Consider the following 13885-nt stretch of genomic DNA (forward strand, 5'->3'; position numbering starts at 1 on the left):
GCCCCAAAGAGGGTGGACATCGGAAGGTGTGCCAACGATGATGTTGAACCCCAAAGGGAGTGAACATTGAGAGATGTGCCAGCGAGGACACTGGGCCTTGATAGGGGGTGGTTTGACACTCGTTCCTCTCTCCAATGGCCCCGAAGGGGGGTGGACACTGTGCCAACAAGGACGCTGAGCCCCAAAGAGGGTGGACATCGAGAGGCGTGCCAATGATGATGCTGAGCCCCAAAGGGAATGGACACTGAGCGATGTGCCAACGAGGACACTGGGCCTTGATAGGGGGTGGCTTGACACTCGTTTCTCTCTTCGATGGCCCCGAAGGGGGGTGGACACTGTACCAATAAGGACGTTGAGCCCCAAAGAGAGTGGACATTGAGCGATGTGTCAGCGATGACACTGGGCCTTGATAGGGGGTGGCTTGTGAGATCTCACATCGATTGGAGAGAGGACACTGCGCCCTAAAAGGGGATGGTTTGTGAGATCGCACATCAATTGGAGAGAAGAACGAGTGTCAGTAAAGACGCTGGATGAAGGGGGTGGATTGTGAAACCCCACATCGGTTGGGAGAAAAACGAAACATTCTGCTTCGGCTGATATTTTCCCCATTTGCAGAAATGCCATGAAATTAGGAGAAGATGATTTCATAAGAACTTCCTTTTGGGGGTGTGGGAGGGTGCATTACAGGCTATGCCAAGTCCAGCAGTAGAAAGAAAGACACAACAGAGTCCTCTAACATGCTAAAACAACACCAATTGCATATGTTAATGGGGCAGCAGTCAAGATACAACTACAAAGACAGTATTTTACAGTATGTATAGGGCAATGGGCATCCATCCCCTCACACAGTGTATGCTTGTTGAATCGTTTCGATATCGAGACCCTTCAGTCGAACCACCGATTCTACATGACCCTTCAGTGTATGGAGTTCCCTCAATCTAAATCAATCCGAATTCGCAGTCAGTTAAAAGAATGATAACTTAAAACTACCAAGTCATTACCATCTGCACATCATACCTAGCAATTTCAGCTCTCCTTTTGGCTTCTTCAGCCATGTGATTGAGTTCTGTGAAATGCGTTCGCTCCGTAAACATCTTAGTATCAGGCGGTTGCAAACCGTGCAGCGTTCTTTGTGCGTGAGCCCATTGCAGCTCGCGTTGTTCCTTTCCGAAATCCTTTTGTCTTGTGAAAGCAATCTATACACAAGAATACAAGTCAATACAGTTATTGTATGAGGTTTACCCAATGCTAAATGCACACGAAACCGTTCAAATCCATACCCTTTGCTCAAGCACGAGATCCCAAGCCTTCCCACTCAAAGCATATCGAATAGCAAACTTTATAGGATCAAGAGGAATATAAAAGATGATGTTATAAAGCCAAATCACACCAGCCCAACCCCAACCAATTCCTTCAATGGCAGCAAAACTCCAATTAGCATACACAGCAATCAGAGTGGCAACCTGTGTTCATCAATACATCCAAACTCAGTGTTTCCTTCCATCCAAAGCAAATACACGTGACGCAATTCAAATGAAGCTCGCCTTACCAGTTGAGCAAGAATAAAAGCCACTACAAGAAACACCCCAGGACGCTCGACATACGACCAACTCCGAGATCGCGTGACGAAAATGAGTGCTTGACTGATAGTGCTCACTTGCAGATATATAGCTGAGGCTAGCTTCCGGAAATCATCATGAGCTGTTTTTTCAAGTGTTGGTACCCCGAAGACTCGCTGAAGTTTTCGTAAAACGAGATAGATCAGCAGAAACCAGAAGAATAGCAGTGACTAAGTACAAGAAAACTAGAAAAAAACAGCAGGTTTTTAAGGACATTGGATTGTCTTACAGGGAAAAAGTTGGTTTTATACGATGCCCAGAAGAATATAACCGTCATCATTGCCAAGTAGCTACCAAGAACAATGCCAGTAGTAAAAATTTCAGCTAGCTTCCAACTATCTGGGAGAGGAGATGGCTTGACCCTATCCTTTGATATTGTCATGATTGTACCTACACATTCACAATGCTATTCCGATCAACGGCCTGTTTGAATTGACTTTCTAAACGTTTAAGACAGTCGGAAGTTATTCCGAACATGCTCCAGATAGAGAGGTTTCGAACGAACCATCGTTAAGGATAGCAATAATAAGCACCATAAATGGTGGGAAATCAAATTTCCAGATGAGGGCCAGCAACATGAAACCAAGCTGCAACAAACAAAAGCAGCAGCTCATGAAGTTATGATCATAAAAGTAACATTAACTTGTCATTCAGGACATGCCAGAACATATTTTCTAAGAAAAACGTACCACGATACGTATTGTGATGGAAACTGCATAAATCTGACATGAACGAGAAGTAAAAGCGAGTCAGACACAAATCAGAACGTCACAATCTCACAGAATGCAACGCAAAAAACCAGGGGTTACCGTGTAATTCTTCATCCTCTGAAATATTGCTCGACTGGTCAAAACGGCACTGATGATAACACTGAGACCGGGCTCAGTAAGAACAATATCAGAAGCACTTCGAGCTGCATCGGTTGCATCTGCAACAGCTATACCTATGTCTGCTTTTTTAAGTGCAGGAGCATCGTTCACTCCGTCGCCAGTCATTCCACAGATATGTTTCATAGCTTGCAAGCGTTTTACGATCTCGTATTTGTGCTCTGAACCAACAAAATATCATGGTGAGACAGTATCCAAGGACGAAAACTGGTTTCTTTTGGTTCCCCAAACTAACAATTCGAAAAGTACCTGGGAATACACCGGCGAAACCATCTGCTTTTTCTATAAGGTCATCAACAGGTAAAGCAGCAATGGACTCATCCTTTTCCTGTCCTAGCAAAGCAGATGATGGGTACATGTTCGTTCCCATCCCCAATCGACGTCCTGTTTCCTTGCCGATAGCCAGCTGATCTCCTAATAAAGGAACCAACAAGCATAAATTCAGTGAGCTTATTGGTGCCATTCCATACATGAAGAGCATTTTTACTAGGGATGTACTCGTGCAGGGTAGAGCGCGAAACATACCGGTAATCATTTTCACATTTACGCCGAGATTTAAAGCTCTCCGAATTGTCTCTGCACTATCATGCCTTGGTGGATCAAACAAAGGCAAGAGGCCAATGAATTGCCAAGGACCTCCAGCACTTTCTTTCCTTCCTTCTGGAACTTCCTGATATGAATCAAATAGAGGTCATAACCAAGAACGAAACATTCTTTATAAGGGTGTGAAAATCTCTTCCTAGCAGACGCGTTTTAAAAACCTTGAGGGGAATCCTGAAAGGGAAAGCTCAACAAGGACAATATCTGCTAGCGGTGGGCTTGGGTCATCTCAGTGGCCTTATAACCAAGGGATCAACAAATCTTACTAACCTGGTATGCTACAGCAAGCGAGCGCAGACCTCGTTCAGCAAATTTATCGATCACTGCATGAACTTTTCGTTCTATCTCTGACTTGTTGTGTGCAAGATTTAGAATCTAAAAGGGACAGTTAAAACAGGAACAATATTTAGTAATCTGGTCTCCAGAGACAGTATTTGCACAAGTACAAATAGAGCAGCCTTTTCACCTGTTCTGGAGCACCTTTACTGACTCTGTGCATCTTTCCCTCATGGTCGATATAAGTCAAAGCCGTTCGCTTATCAGTAGGATTGAAAGGAAGGAAATGTACTTCCTGAATCCCAGCACGCGCCTTCGGAAGCGAGGAAGATGCAGCAATGAGCATTTTAAACATTTCGAAAGCGTTTTTGAAAGAGTAGAGCGATTTGGATATTGATGACTTACCTCCTTTGGGTCAGCTAGCATCCCAACAATAGCAGTGTCTATAGCATCTTGATTCTCAGTTCTCGACGCTCGAGCAGCCATTAGAACAACCATGTCTGCATCTATCCCTTTACTGAAAATCTAAAGTTACAATTAGACACAAAGTTAGAAACAAACAATGAAGAGATATCCCATTGACAAGCAAGAAGCAACTCTCTGCCAACCTCAACGAGATTTTTGTCGACAGTTAACTTGTTCAAAGTCAGGGTTCCTGTCTTGTCACTGCAAAGCACATCCATGCCAGCCATTTCTTCGATAGCCGTCATCCTTTTCGTGATGGCACCCTGAAATCGACATAGATGATCCCAACGTTTATTTCGTAACTCACTGATCAGACAACATTCAACAGGAAGCATTCAAAATAACTAAGCCAACCTGTTGGGATAACCTATGAGAACCAATAGCCATTGTCACAGATAGAACAGTAGGCATGGCTATGGGAATTCCTCCAATCAGTAGCACAAGGAGATTATCGATTCCAGGACGATACTCACGGTCCTGAATTGGGTACATTACAATGATCTCTATTACCATTCCCAAAGCAATGGAACATATGCAGAAATTCCCTATGGCTGTCAAGACCTACAAACGGAGCGACAGTTAAAATAAAGAAATCGCATGAACCGAAAATCAAGTACTACAACGACTCGTGTTCTTGCCTTTTGGAAGTGTCCCACTTGGTTCGTGGTGTCAACAAGATGAGCAGCTTTACCAAAAAAGGTATGGACACCAGTAGCAATGACCACAGCTTCAATCTCTCCTTGCTTGCAAGTAGAACCCGAGTACACGCCGTCACCGGGACCTTTCGTTACAGGAAGAGATTCACCTGTAAGTGCAGACTACAAAGCCCAAAGACAAACTTAGTACAGAGGAATCAGGCTACAATCTCCAGATATCATGATTAGTTACAAACCTGGTCAATTTTTAATGGATCCCCATCCAGAAGACGAGCATCAGCTGGAATAATGTCCCCAAGTTTAACACTGATTATGTCACCAGGAACTAAAATAGAAGCATCTTGCTCGCTCCATCTCCCATCTCGAAGAACCTTATGAAGCACACACAAGGTACAGTTTCCACTAAACTTTAAGCATACAAGGTACAGTTTCAAGCAAATATGAAGCACACACAAGAATTCATCACTGATACCTTGCCTTTGGGAGCAAGTCGAGCCATGAGAGCAGCAGCAGCGTTTCCTGCATTGTTTTCCTCAATAAAACTGATTGTGGAGTTGATGATAAGCAAAATAATGATACCCACAAAATCTTGCCAGTCAGGGGGCTTTCCCTGCAAGTAATTAAATGGATACTCAGAACAATGAACAGGAAAGGAGAAGTGAAGAAACAAAAAGAAGAATCCATGTAGCTGAGCATTTACTCCTCCATTTGCAAGTGCAATAGCCATAATTGCAGCAGCTTCCATAACCCATGATAGAGGATTCCACATAAACCCCAAAAACTTCAAAACTTTGCTTTCCTGAAACCAAACAGCACAAAAAAAAAACAGAGCAAATGAACAGAGTTAACCTCTGAACTACACAATAGACACAATGCTAATAGTAAGTGAAGCATTACCTTCTTTTCCTCGAGCTTGTTGTGGCCAAAAATCTTCAGCCTTTCCTCAGCAGCCTCACTGGTAAGACCCTCTTTGCTACATCTCAGGTTCTCAAAAACCTCATCAATGGGTATATTTTCCTGCACTTAACCAAATGAGAAGAAGAAGAAGAAGCCAACCCAAACACCAAAATTGCTCTAAAATGCTCAGATCTATTACCAAATCCACAGCTTCCTTCAACACAGCCTCCAACACTTCCGGCTTCTCCCCCATATCTTCCTTTCACTGTCCAACCACATTCAAATCCTAGCTCATCAGAAAAAACCCAAATATGGGTTCATAGAGTAAGCGCAAAACTGAACAAAAAAACGTACACCCAAATGCCAAAGAGTTGATTTGGATGAATTGGAAGCGAAAATGAGGACGACCCACAAACGCCAAGCTCCCCACGAACCACAGAAAACGAACAAAGAAGAGCGTTTTGGTTTTGAAGCTGTGGGAGAGTCAGTTACAGTCCGATCCTGTCCTTTTGTCTCTGCGCCAGAAACAAAAACCTCCAAAAGCTTAAATTTACTACTCAAATTCTCTAAAAAGAGTCGCCTTTTATCAAATCCCATCTCGATAACGAATACTACTTCTCTACGATAGTATGATATTGTTCATTTTGATCTTAAACTCTATTTTACTGTGAGCTTCTCAGAAGTCAGTATTCATTTATTATAAACTCATGATCCTTCTCTAAATTAGTTGATGCGACTTTTATACTGTAGTGAATAAATTTTTTTTTTCCTCTAAACTATAGAGATCTTAATAATATATGCTTCGTTTTTAATTTATTTAAATTAATATTTGATTAGTCCATGAGTTGGCTTAGGACGACGTGTCGGTCTAATTAATTAAATTTTTTTTAATTACAAAAAATCAAGAACAAGACGTGCTGACTGCAAAAACTTTCACAAATCCCATCAAATTTTTTTTTTCTAGAAACAATTTATTGAAAATATATAAATATTTTATTTTTAGTGAAAAACATTGTGCTTAGTGCTTACCACACATAACCAATAATTGTTTTTATAATTTTAATTCACAAATAATAATAAATAACCATTTTTATAAGAACTAAAATTAAAATAAAATATCCAAAAATAAATAAATAAATAAATATTTTATATAATTTAATACATGAAAAAAAAATGGGGCCTGGAAGCGATCACGTGACCGTAACTATTACTATATCCACCGCTTTACGCGTCCCAATCCAAAATTTCAATTTGTTATGTCCACTCCCAGTGCAACGGCTACAAAGGAGTGCTCCTATCACTTCCAGTTAATACCATTTCTTCAATATATTTGTCACCTAATTTCGAATTAATAATAATAATAAATAATATATTTGTCACCAATTGCATTTATGTCGTCATTTATATCTTGTGGGCCATAGTACTTTGACATTTTTCTCTCTCAATATTTGATTTTATTTAAAAGAGGGAAAATAATTTTATTTTTAAAATGTCATATAAAATTTTTAAATAATAAAAAAATATAATTAGTGTGAAAATAGCAAGAGAGTGACTAAAAATAATTAAATCTTATCATTAAGATAATTATAAAAAACTTAATTTTTTAAAATATTGTAAAAAGTGAACAATAAAATAAAATATAATTATTTTTTAATTTTCCCCATTTTATTGTGAACTAGATGCCACGTTGGAAAATTATGATTGGTGGAAGCCCACGATGCCACGTTGCTTTTAACTCCTTCTCTCACATTCCAATTTAAATATGGAATATTGAACTCAAAAAAATAGTTTCAAGTAAGATAGTGACGTAATGTATCTATTGGATTCGATAAAAAATATATATATTTGGATTTCATCGCTTTAATGCTTAGCATGAATTGAACCAACAATGGTTCGGAGATTATCTGCACAATGAACTTTTCATATCAAAAAGTTTCATGAGTAAATCTGCTCGTATTTAAAGTTTTGACGATGTCAGTTATTGCCTCAGCAAACTCAACATGATCCACTCGAGATTGGGATATCTCTAAAGGCATCAAGTTTCTCGGTTAGGGTTACGAACAATAGTGTCAAAGTTCATGTCATCTTTAATTACAACTGTATTAGAATTCACATTGAAGGATTGCGAAGAGTGGTCCATCGCCCAACACCCAAACATAGGGATGGACTGATGGACTCTCGTTGTAGGCCTACGAGATAAAGATAGGGTTTGATTTGTGGTCCATTGCTTCCATTATTATCGGTCTTATATGAGTTAAAACACAAGTGATTATTACAAACTAAAGTTTAGAAACGACATTAATTAATTTATGAATTTTGAAAATTTTATTAACTCGCAAATAAAAAAATAAAACAATTGAAAATTTTAGAATTAAAATTAAAATTTATTAAAAATGAAAGTTGGTTTGAGCAAGTGTCAATGCTTTATAGCTTAAAAGGCTGTTTTAATGTTATTTTACAAGAAATGACAGCAAATTGGAATAAATTTAGGAAACATGAGTAATATTTATGTATAAATTAAAATTATGTTGAGAATATTCTTGTCTTATTATTTTATTTAATTTCTCCAATAATACACATTCATTTCTTCTCTTGGAGGCTATCTTTAATTTTTCTTTTTATTAAAATATTAGATTAAAAAGGAAGTAATTTTGGAAAAATCTTTAACTGTCTATCACTATCGCTTCGACCGTCGACATCGACTGCACCAAAGAAGTCCACACGTCAATTCCGACAAATTAAAAATGCTCGAGGATTACTGAATTAGTGAGTCAATCGAGAGGAGGGTGTGAGGAGAGAAAGAAGAAATAAAATCGTCTCATTTAGAAATATGATATAAAATTAGTGAAATTTTGCAACCACAAGCAAATGCATTAGAATCCGAAGGACAAAAGTAATTTATCGGAACTTAATCTTAAACCCACCACTAGGAGATATTGTTTTCTTTAGGCTATTCCTTGCAGTTTTCCCCCTCAAAGTTTCTAAAACGTGTCGACTAGAAAGAGGTTTCCATACCCTTATAAACAATGTTTTATTCCCTTCTCCAACCAATGTGGGATGTCACAGTCCATCCCCTTTTAGGGCCAGCATCTTTACTGATACTCGTTTCTTCCTCCAATCAATGTAGGATTTTATATGTAAACAACCATTTAATTCCACTCATGCGGGTGAGTTCCGATCAAATCTCAAAGCATATTATTTCGAAAGGAACAGACAACAACTCATATCGGTAACAAAACTTGGAAAAAGTATAAAGATGAAACGAAAAGAAAGGTGAAGAAAAGGGAGGAAAGGTGAGAAGAGAAGGGAAGGGAGAGGCATGAGCATGTGGGGAAAGTTGAGGGAGAATCATAAGTTGATTATGTATGTTGGTTTGTTTTTTGGTGTATGAATATTATTGACAACCAAAAAGGCCAAAAAGACAGCCCCCCATGCCTTTATTTCTTCGCCAATCCCACATGCACGTTTGTACTATGCCGTAGCACTCATATGCCCACCACTTCTCTTCCTTTTTCCTTCCTAATTCATCAACTTTCACACCACTTTTTCTGCTTAACATGCCATTTTGATATCGAAACACGTTTGATGTTCGAATTTTCAGTTCTGCATAGGAATATAGTTCGAATTTACCCGCTTTTGTTTCTAAGGTTTTCTAATGAATATGACACAGAAGAAAATGATTGAGGTTCTTGAGATTCATTCACCAAAAAGAAATACAACCGGAAACCGTCTTTCTATCAATCATTTTGTTTATAATCAATCAATGAAATGCAACATATATAATATTGTAAGTCTAGTATCTAATAAGTCAACTAATTTTCAAGAGCTTTTGACTTAGAAACGATGATTAAGAACCCGTTTGAAATGATTTCTAAGTGTTATTAAGCATTTAAAAAGTTATTCCGAACAGTAACTGCATACATCTTTCATTGATCCAATCATCAATAGTTGGTGGGGTTAGGCTTTGTTCAACCTGTGGATGACAAGCCCTTATCCCATTATTGAGAGGTAGCTTTCAAAGGTTTTGGAGAGAGAAAGTTAGAGAGAGAGAGAGATTTGGATGTGTAGAGATCATGGCTAGGCTGGGGGTGGGCAACTCACATGTGCTGTTTTCAAAGCAATGTCTTTCTTTTTTCCCCCTTTCAAGTGCCCTGCAGCCTGCAACAGCCTAAGCCCTTCCATTTATGAAACAGTATATCACAGCCCATGTTCCCAACCCATAACAGAGAGAGAGAAAGAGGAAGAGGAAGAAGAAGAAGAAGAAGAAGCATAACAGCTCTTTTTTGGAGCAATATTCACTGGTTTGGTTAGAGGAGAAACATTATGAAGTGGGAAGAAGCTGCAGTTCAGGTTTTGACTGCCTTTTCTTGTTCTACCCATAATGTCATTTCTTTCATACAATGCATGAAACTCATCCAGAAAACCAACCAAACCTAGACTTCGTCTAACCTAAGAAGATAAAGGCTAAGGCTCTATCTTGGAAATGTGTTCAGGGTTTTCTTTATATTATAAGAATGAGTTGGCTCACTTAGGCTCACAAAGTGATATTAAAGTCCAAGAACATACGATCTAGTACATTTGTATCTTACAAAGTATCCAAAGATGGTAATGTCTTAAGATTTCACCTCTCAACCTCATTCTTCGACATTTCAGAATGAGAGCATTTTTATGTGGATGCCTAATAAAGAAGAGCTTTTATGCAGGGAGTGGCCCTCAAATTGGGGACCAAAACATGCCATTCATGGATGTTTTTTTAATCCCTCCAAAACCATAGAGAAAATTTAATGCCCTGATCTGACCTGACCTGACCAAAACATGGCATTCATGGATACCCTTTTAATTTAATAACTCTAAAAGAATAGAACAACCGAACAATGCCCAGATCCAATATCAGAGTAGTATCCAAATCCAAAAGGAAAAGGAAAAACAATGCCCCTATGACAACCATGAAATCAACCCTCTCACACAAAGATAAATTACTAAGTATAGGGTAAGTAAGAACAAATTTCCCCCAAAAAATCAACACTGAAGAGGGAAAGGAAAACACTAACTCTGTCAAAAGTCATCGCAGTTGATATACCCCATAGATTATACTGATCTAATGCCTCCTCTATGCCTATGCCTGGCCAGTTGCCAAAATTTTCATTTGTAAGCAAATGACCCCAACCCAAAACAAAGAAAAGATTTACCAACATTTCACATTCTTCAAGATCATGCAGAGTTTATATTTACAGGGAATAATATGCTATCTATGTGTTAATATGGGCAACTCTTTTTCTCAAGTGAGTGTTATGCTATGAAACTACACCAAGAACTCTTATCAGATCAGACTTCTGTTCTGTTGTAAGCCTTGAAGGATACTTGACATCAAATTTGATTCTCAAGTTCCCCTTCTTCCCAGGTTCCTTTGAGATTGGCATTCCTTCATTTGCCAAAACCATCTCATCACCAAGTTTGACAATATCTGTTATAGGGATAATGAGAGTCCTTCCATCCAGAGAGGTAAATTCAAGAGTTTTACCTGTGAGTGATTCCAGCAGCGTTAGTTCATGGTTCACCACTAGATCATTCCCATCCCTCCGGTATATACCATGTGGTTTCTCATCCACTACAAATATAAGATCTGCTGGAATGATGCCAGGCTCCTGATTTCCCTTCTGAGGAAAAGTGATCTTTGTCCCCTTCTTCCACCCTGGTTTTATATCAATTGTCAATATCTCTTCAACTGTCCGGAACTTGCTGCAAAAAGAATTGATCAACGTCAGATCAGATATGAACCTGAAGGCAAATTCTTTCACATCAGGATGAAAAAAATCACATTAATAAAAAAAAATATCACATCCAATTATTGGTTTTAATCAGATTCATAACCATCTGAGTTTCAAATTAACTACATTAGAATGGATATGAAGGAAAACAATGATATATCTAAACCAGGCTATCGCAGAAGGGATATGTCAATCGATACCCCTTCCTGAAGCACGTATGTGAGACAATGGCAAGGCCACCAAGACAAAAGCAATACCCGAAATTGGTCCATAACTTATACCTATACTCCACACTCATTACAATGCCTGCCTGTGCCTTAGACTGAATATAGACATGGCCAAATAAATGGTTCGTAAATTCGAAATCATATCCGTGTTATATGTTAAAACTAGAAACTTTATCATAAAAAACAGCTGATATCTTTTATGCCCAATATCAGCCTTGCTAGGGAATCGGGTCATCTACTGGATGTCATCTAAATGCAGCCTGGAAACTTTCTTTTTTCTGAAGAGGCATGGCATAAGCCTTCTTAATTTAATTTTCTAGAAAAACCATGCTATGTATAATCAAGTATCTTATAAAAAAAATGTATAAATGTATAATCAAGAATTGTTAGACATACTAAATATATGAAAGCAATAGAGAGAAAAAAAACACGATTAGTTCCTTAAGTGAAGACTCTGAAGGATAATTCTCAACACTAGTATTGGTTTATTCCTTAAAAATTTTTCTTTAGCACAATTTTACTCCTTCGTGTAAGAGTAGGCAATAGATTAATATTATTTTCTAACCGTTATATCAGGTAATAGGACTCAAAACCTCCAAGCCTCAACGTGTTCTTATCTTAATGAGGCACAAGCTTCTTCACAAGAGGCTATGATCCTAAGCCATGAGTCTAAAAAATTTGTGTCTGGCCTCAAAGAGAGGTGCAAGCAACAATAACTTCGTATAACATTGTTACTGTAAGATCCCATATCGGTTGGGGAGGAGAACCGAAGCGTTCTTTATACAAGTGTAGAAACCTCTCTCTAATAGACGCGTTTTAAAACCTCGAGGGGAAATCCAGAAGGAAAAACTCAAAGAGGACAATATCTGCTAGCGGTGGGTTTGGGCTATTACACGAAATCTATTAGGCTCGAGAGTTATGCAGCAATGTATGTATTAAAAAATAGCAGTTAAAACCAAGCAAGAGCTTCTTGATGGGGGTAAAAAGAATATCATGAAACCGACCAATTCTTTTAATCGAAGTGCTCAGCAAGGAGCGGAACGAAAATGCTTCTTCTTGGTAACCAGTAAATCAATGCACAAGGTCCGTCGGTCTACCAAGAATTGAGCTACGCTAAATCACGTAATTTAACAGAACGAGAAGAGGGCCAAAGGACAATCAGAAGCAGACATTCTTTATCGTTCTAAGCTCAGATGAGCCGTAATGCAAGCACGAATGATTGACATGCGATTCAATCTCACTCACTCACAAATTCTTCAATCTTCTTCGTAATAGAATTCCTTGAACAGGGAAAAGGAGAAGGAAATGGAGAAGGGGCCATCGTAAAAACATAGGTCCTAATCCAAACAGCTCAGTGACCAATGAAGAACCAAATATAATAAAACATGCAAACTTAATTATCTTGCATAAGAACCAAAACAATTCAACATTCAATTGAAATTTGAAAGAGGGAAACGAAAAGTCACATACCCAGAGACATCATACACATTCCTCGAAATCCTCATCTTCTTTGTGGCGCCTTTATAGAGCTCCTCCAAGGTGCAAGGCAACGCATGCTCAACTGCAGCAGCCTTCCTCCCCTGAGCACCACTCCCATTCTCCGCCCCATTCGGAAATCTAGAAAACGCATCCCTATCCCCTCTGCTCTTCCCTCCCCCATCGACATTGCTACCGCTACCACCACCGCCCTCCGATCCGAAAAACTCCGCGTAAATATCCTCCGCGTTCCTAGGTTTAAACTTAAACGTGGAAGTATTGGGATGCTGCCGTTGAAAATGCTGGTAAACCGGAAAATACGTGGAGGAGGACGTGGCTTGGGGCGTAGGCGGCGGAATCTTGCCGGACTTGAGGGTTTCTTCGCCGTAAAGGTCATAGATCTGACGCTTCTGAGGATCGCTAAGAACATCATAAGCCTCCGAAATTTGCTTGAATTTGGCCTCAGCTTCGTGCTTATTCGCAGGGTTCTTGTCTGGATGCCAAAACAACGCTAATCTCTTGTAAGCTCTCTTCAAATCTTCATCGCTAGCACTTCGGCTCACTTTCAGTATATTATAGTAATCCTTCCCCATAGCTCGATTCTCTGTAAGAAAATCAAAATCGCCTCTCTTTCTCTCTTGTTCCCTTCCGTTCGTTTTTTCCTTTTTAACTCCCTCGCCGGGAATTTGAGAAGAAGCAAAGGTGGCCGTTGGATGAGTAACGGAAAACAGAATCCAGCTCCGAATCTGACGGTTATTTGGAAAAAAAGATCGTGTAAGAAAGGAATATTGTGTCGTGGGACCCACGACATAATAGACTCGGATTCTAACATGCACCCGAATCCGGGTGTCGGCAACCCGACCCGGATTATGTTTATTTAATCTAATATTTTTTTTTTCCCACTCTTTATTTGACAATCCACAACAAAAATGGAAAATGATTCGCATTATATTTTGATTTATTTTAATCAAAAGAAATCAATTAAGATCAATTAATTATTAAAAACATTTATTT

The 13885-nt window shown here is 39.0% G+C and overlaps 2 protein-coding genes and 1 long non-coding RNA gene across 4 annotated transcripts; 1 reads left to right on the top strand and 2 right to left on the bottom strand.

Annotated features, from left to right (window-relative positions):
- Positions 1-677: 677 nt before the first annotated feature.
- Positions 678-5936, bottom strand: LOC111783311 (ATPase 11, plasma membrane-type). The gene is made up of 22 exons (XM_087120616.1): positions 5755-5936; positions 5600-5665; positions 5401-5520; positions 5204-5302; positions 4976-5113; positions 4740-4874; positions 4486-4665; positions 4202-4408; positions 3991-4110; positions 3788-3907; positions 3573-3695; positions 3377-3481; positions 3032-3176; positions 2756-2920; positions 2429-2667; positions 2309-2341; positions 2125-2206; positions 1849-2009; positions 1550-1735; positions 1281-1463; positions 1018-1196; positions 678-938 (listed from the first exon to the last, which is right to left on the bottom strand). The coding sequence occupies exons 2-22, from the start codon at positions 5651-5653 to the stop codon at positions 842-844; spliced, it is 2871 nt and encodes a 956-aa protein (XP_086976742.1). The 5' UTR covers positions 5654-5665; positions 5755-5936; the 3' UTR covers positions 678-841.
- Positions 5937-9586: 3650 nt separating this feature from the next.
- Positions 9587-11854, top strand: LOC147786356 (uncharacterized). The gene is made up of 2 exons (XR_015414695.1): positions 9587-9750; positions 11609-11854. It is a non-coding gene; the product is annotated as an uncharacterized LOC147786356 (long non-coding RNA).
- On the bottom strand, positions 10404-13665 carry LOC111783046 (uncharacterized). Of its 2 annotated transcripts, XM_023663922.2 has the most exons (3): positions 12866-13665; positions 10922-11139; positions 10404-10864 (listed from the first exon to the last, which is right to left on the bottom strand). In XM_023663922.2, exons 1-3 carry the CDS (start codon positions 13462-13464, stop codon positions 10695-10697), a joined length of 987 nt encoding a protein of 328 aa, XP_023519690.2. In that variant the 5' UTR covers positions 13465-13665; the 3' UTR covers positions 10404-10694. The 2 variants fall into 2 exon arrangements, with proteins under 2 accessions (XP_023519690.2, XP_023519689.2); XM_023663921.2 differs by having other exon boundaries at positions 10404-11139; positions 12866-13661.
- Positions 13666-13885: the final 220 nt, after the last annotated feature.

Source organism: Cucurbita pepo, chromosome 20 (assembly GCF_057944985.1).
Source record: "Cucurbita pepo subsp. pepo isolate OVF chromosome 20, ASM5794498v1, whole genome shotgun sequence".
Taxonomy (NCBI): Eukaryota; Viridiplantae; Streptophyta; class Magnoliopsida; order Cucurbitales; family Cucurbitaceae; genus Cucurbita; species Cucurbita pepo.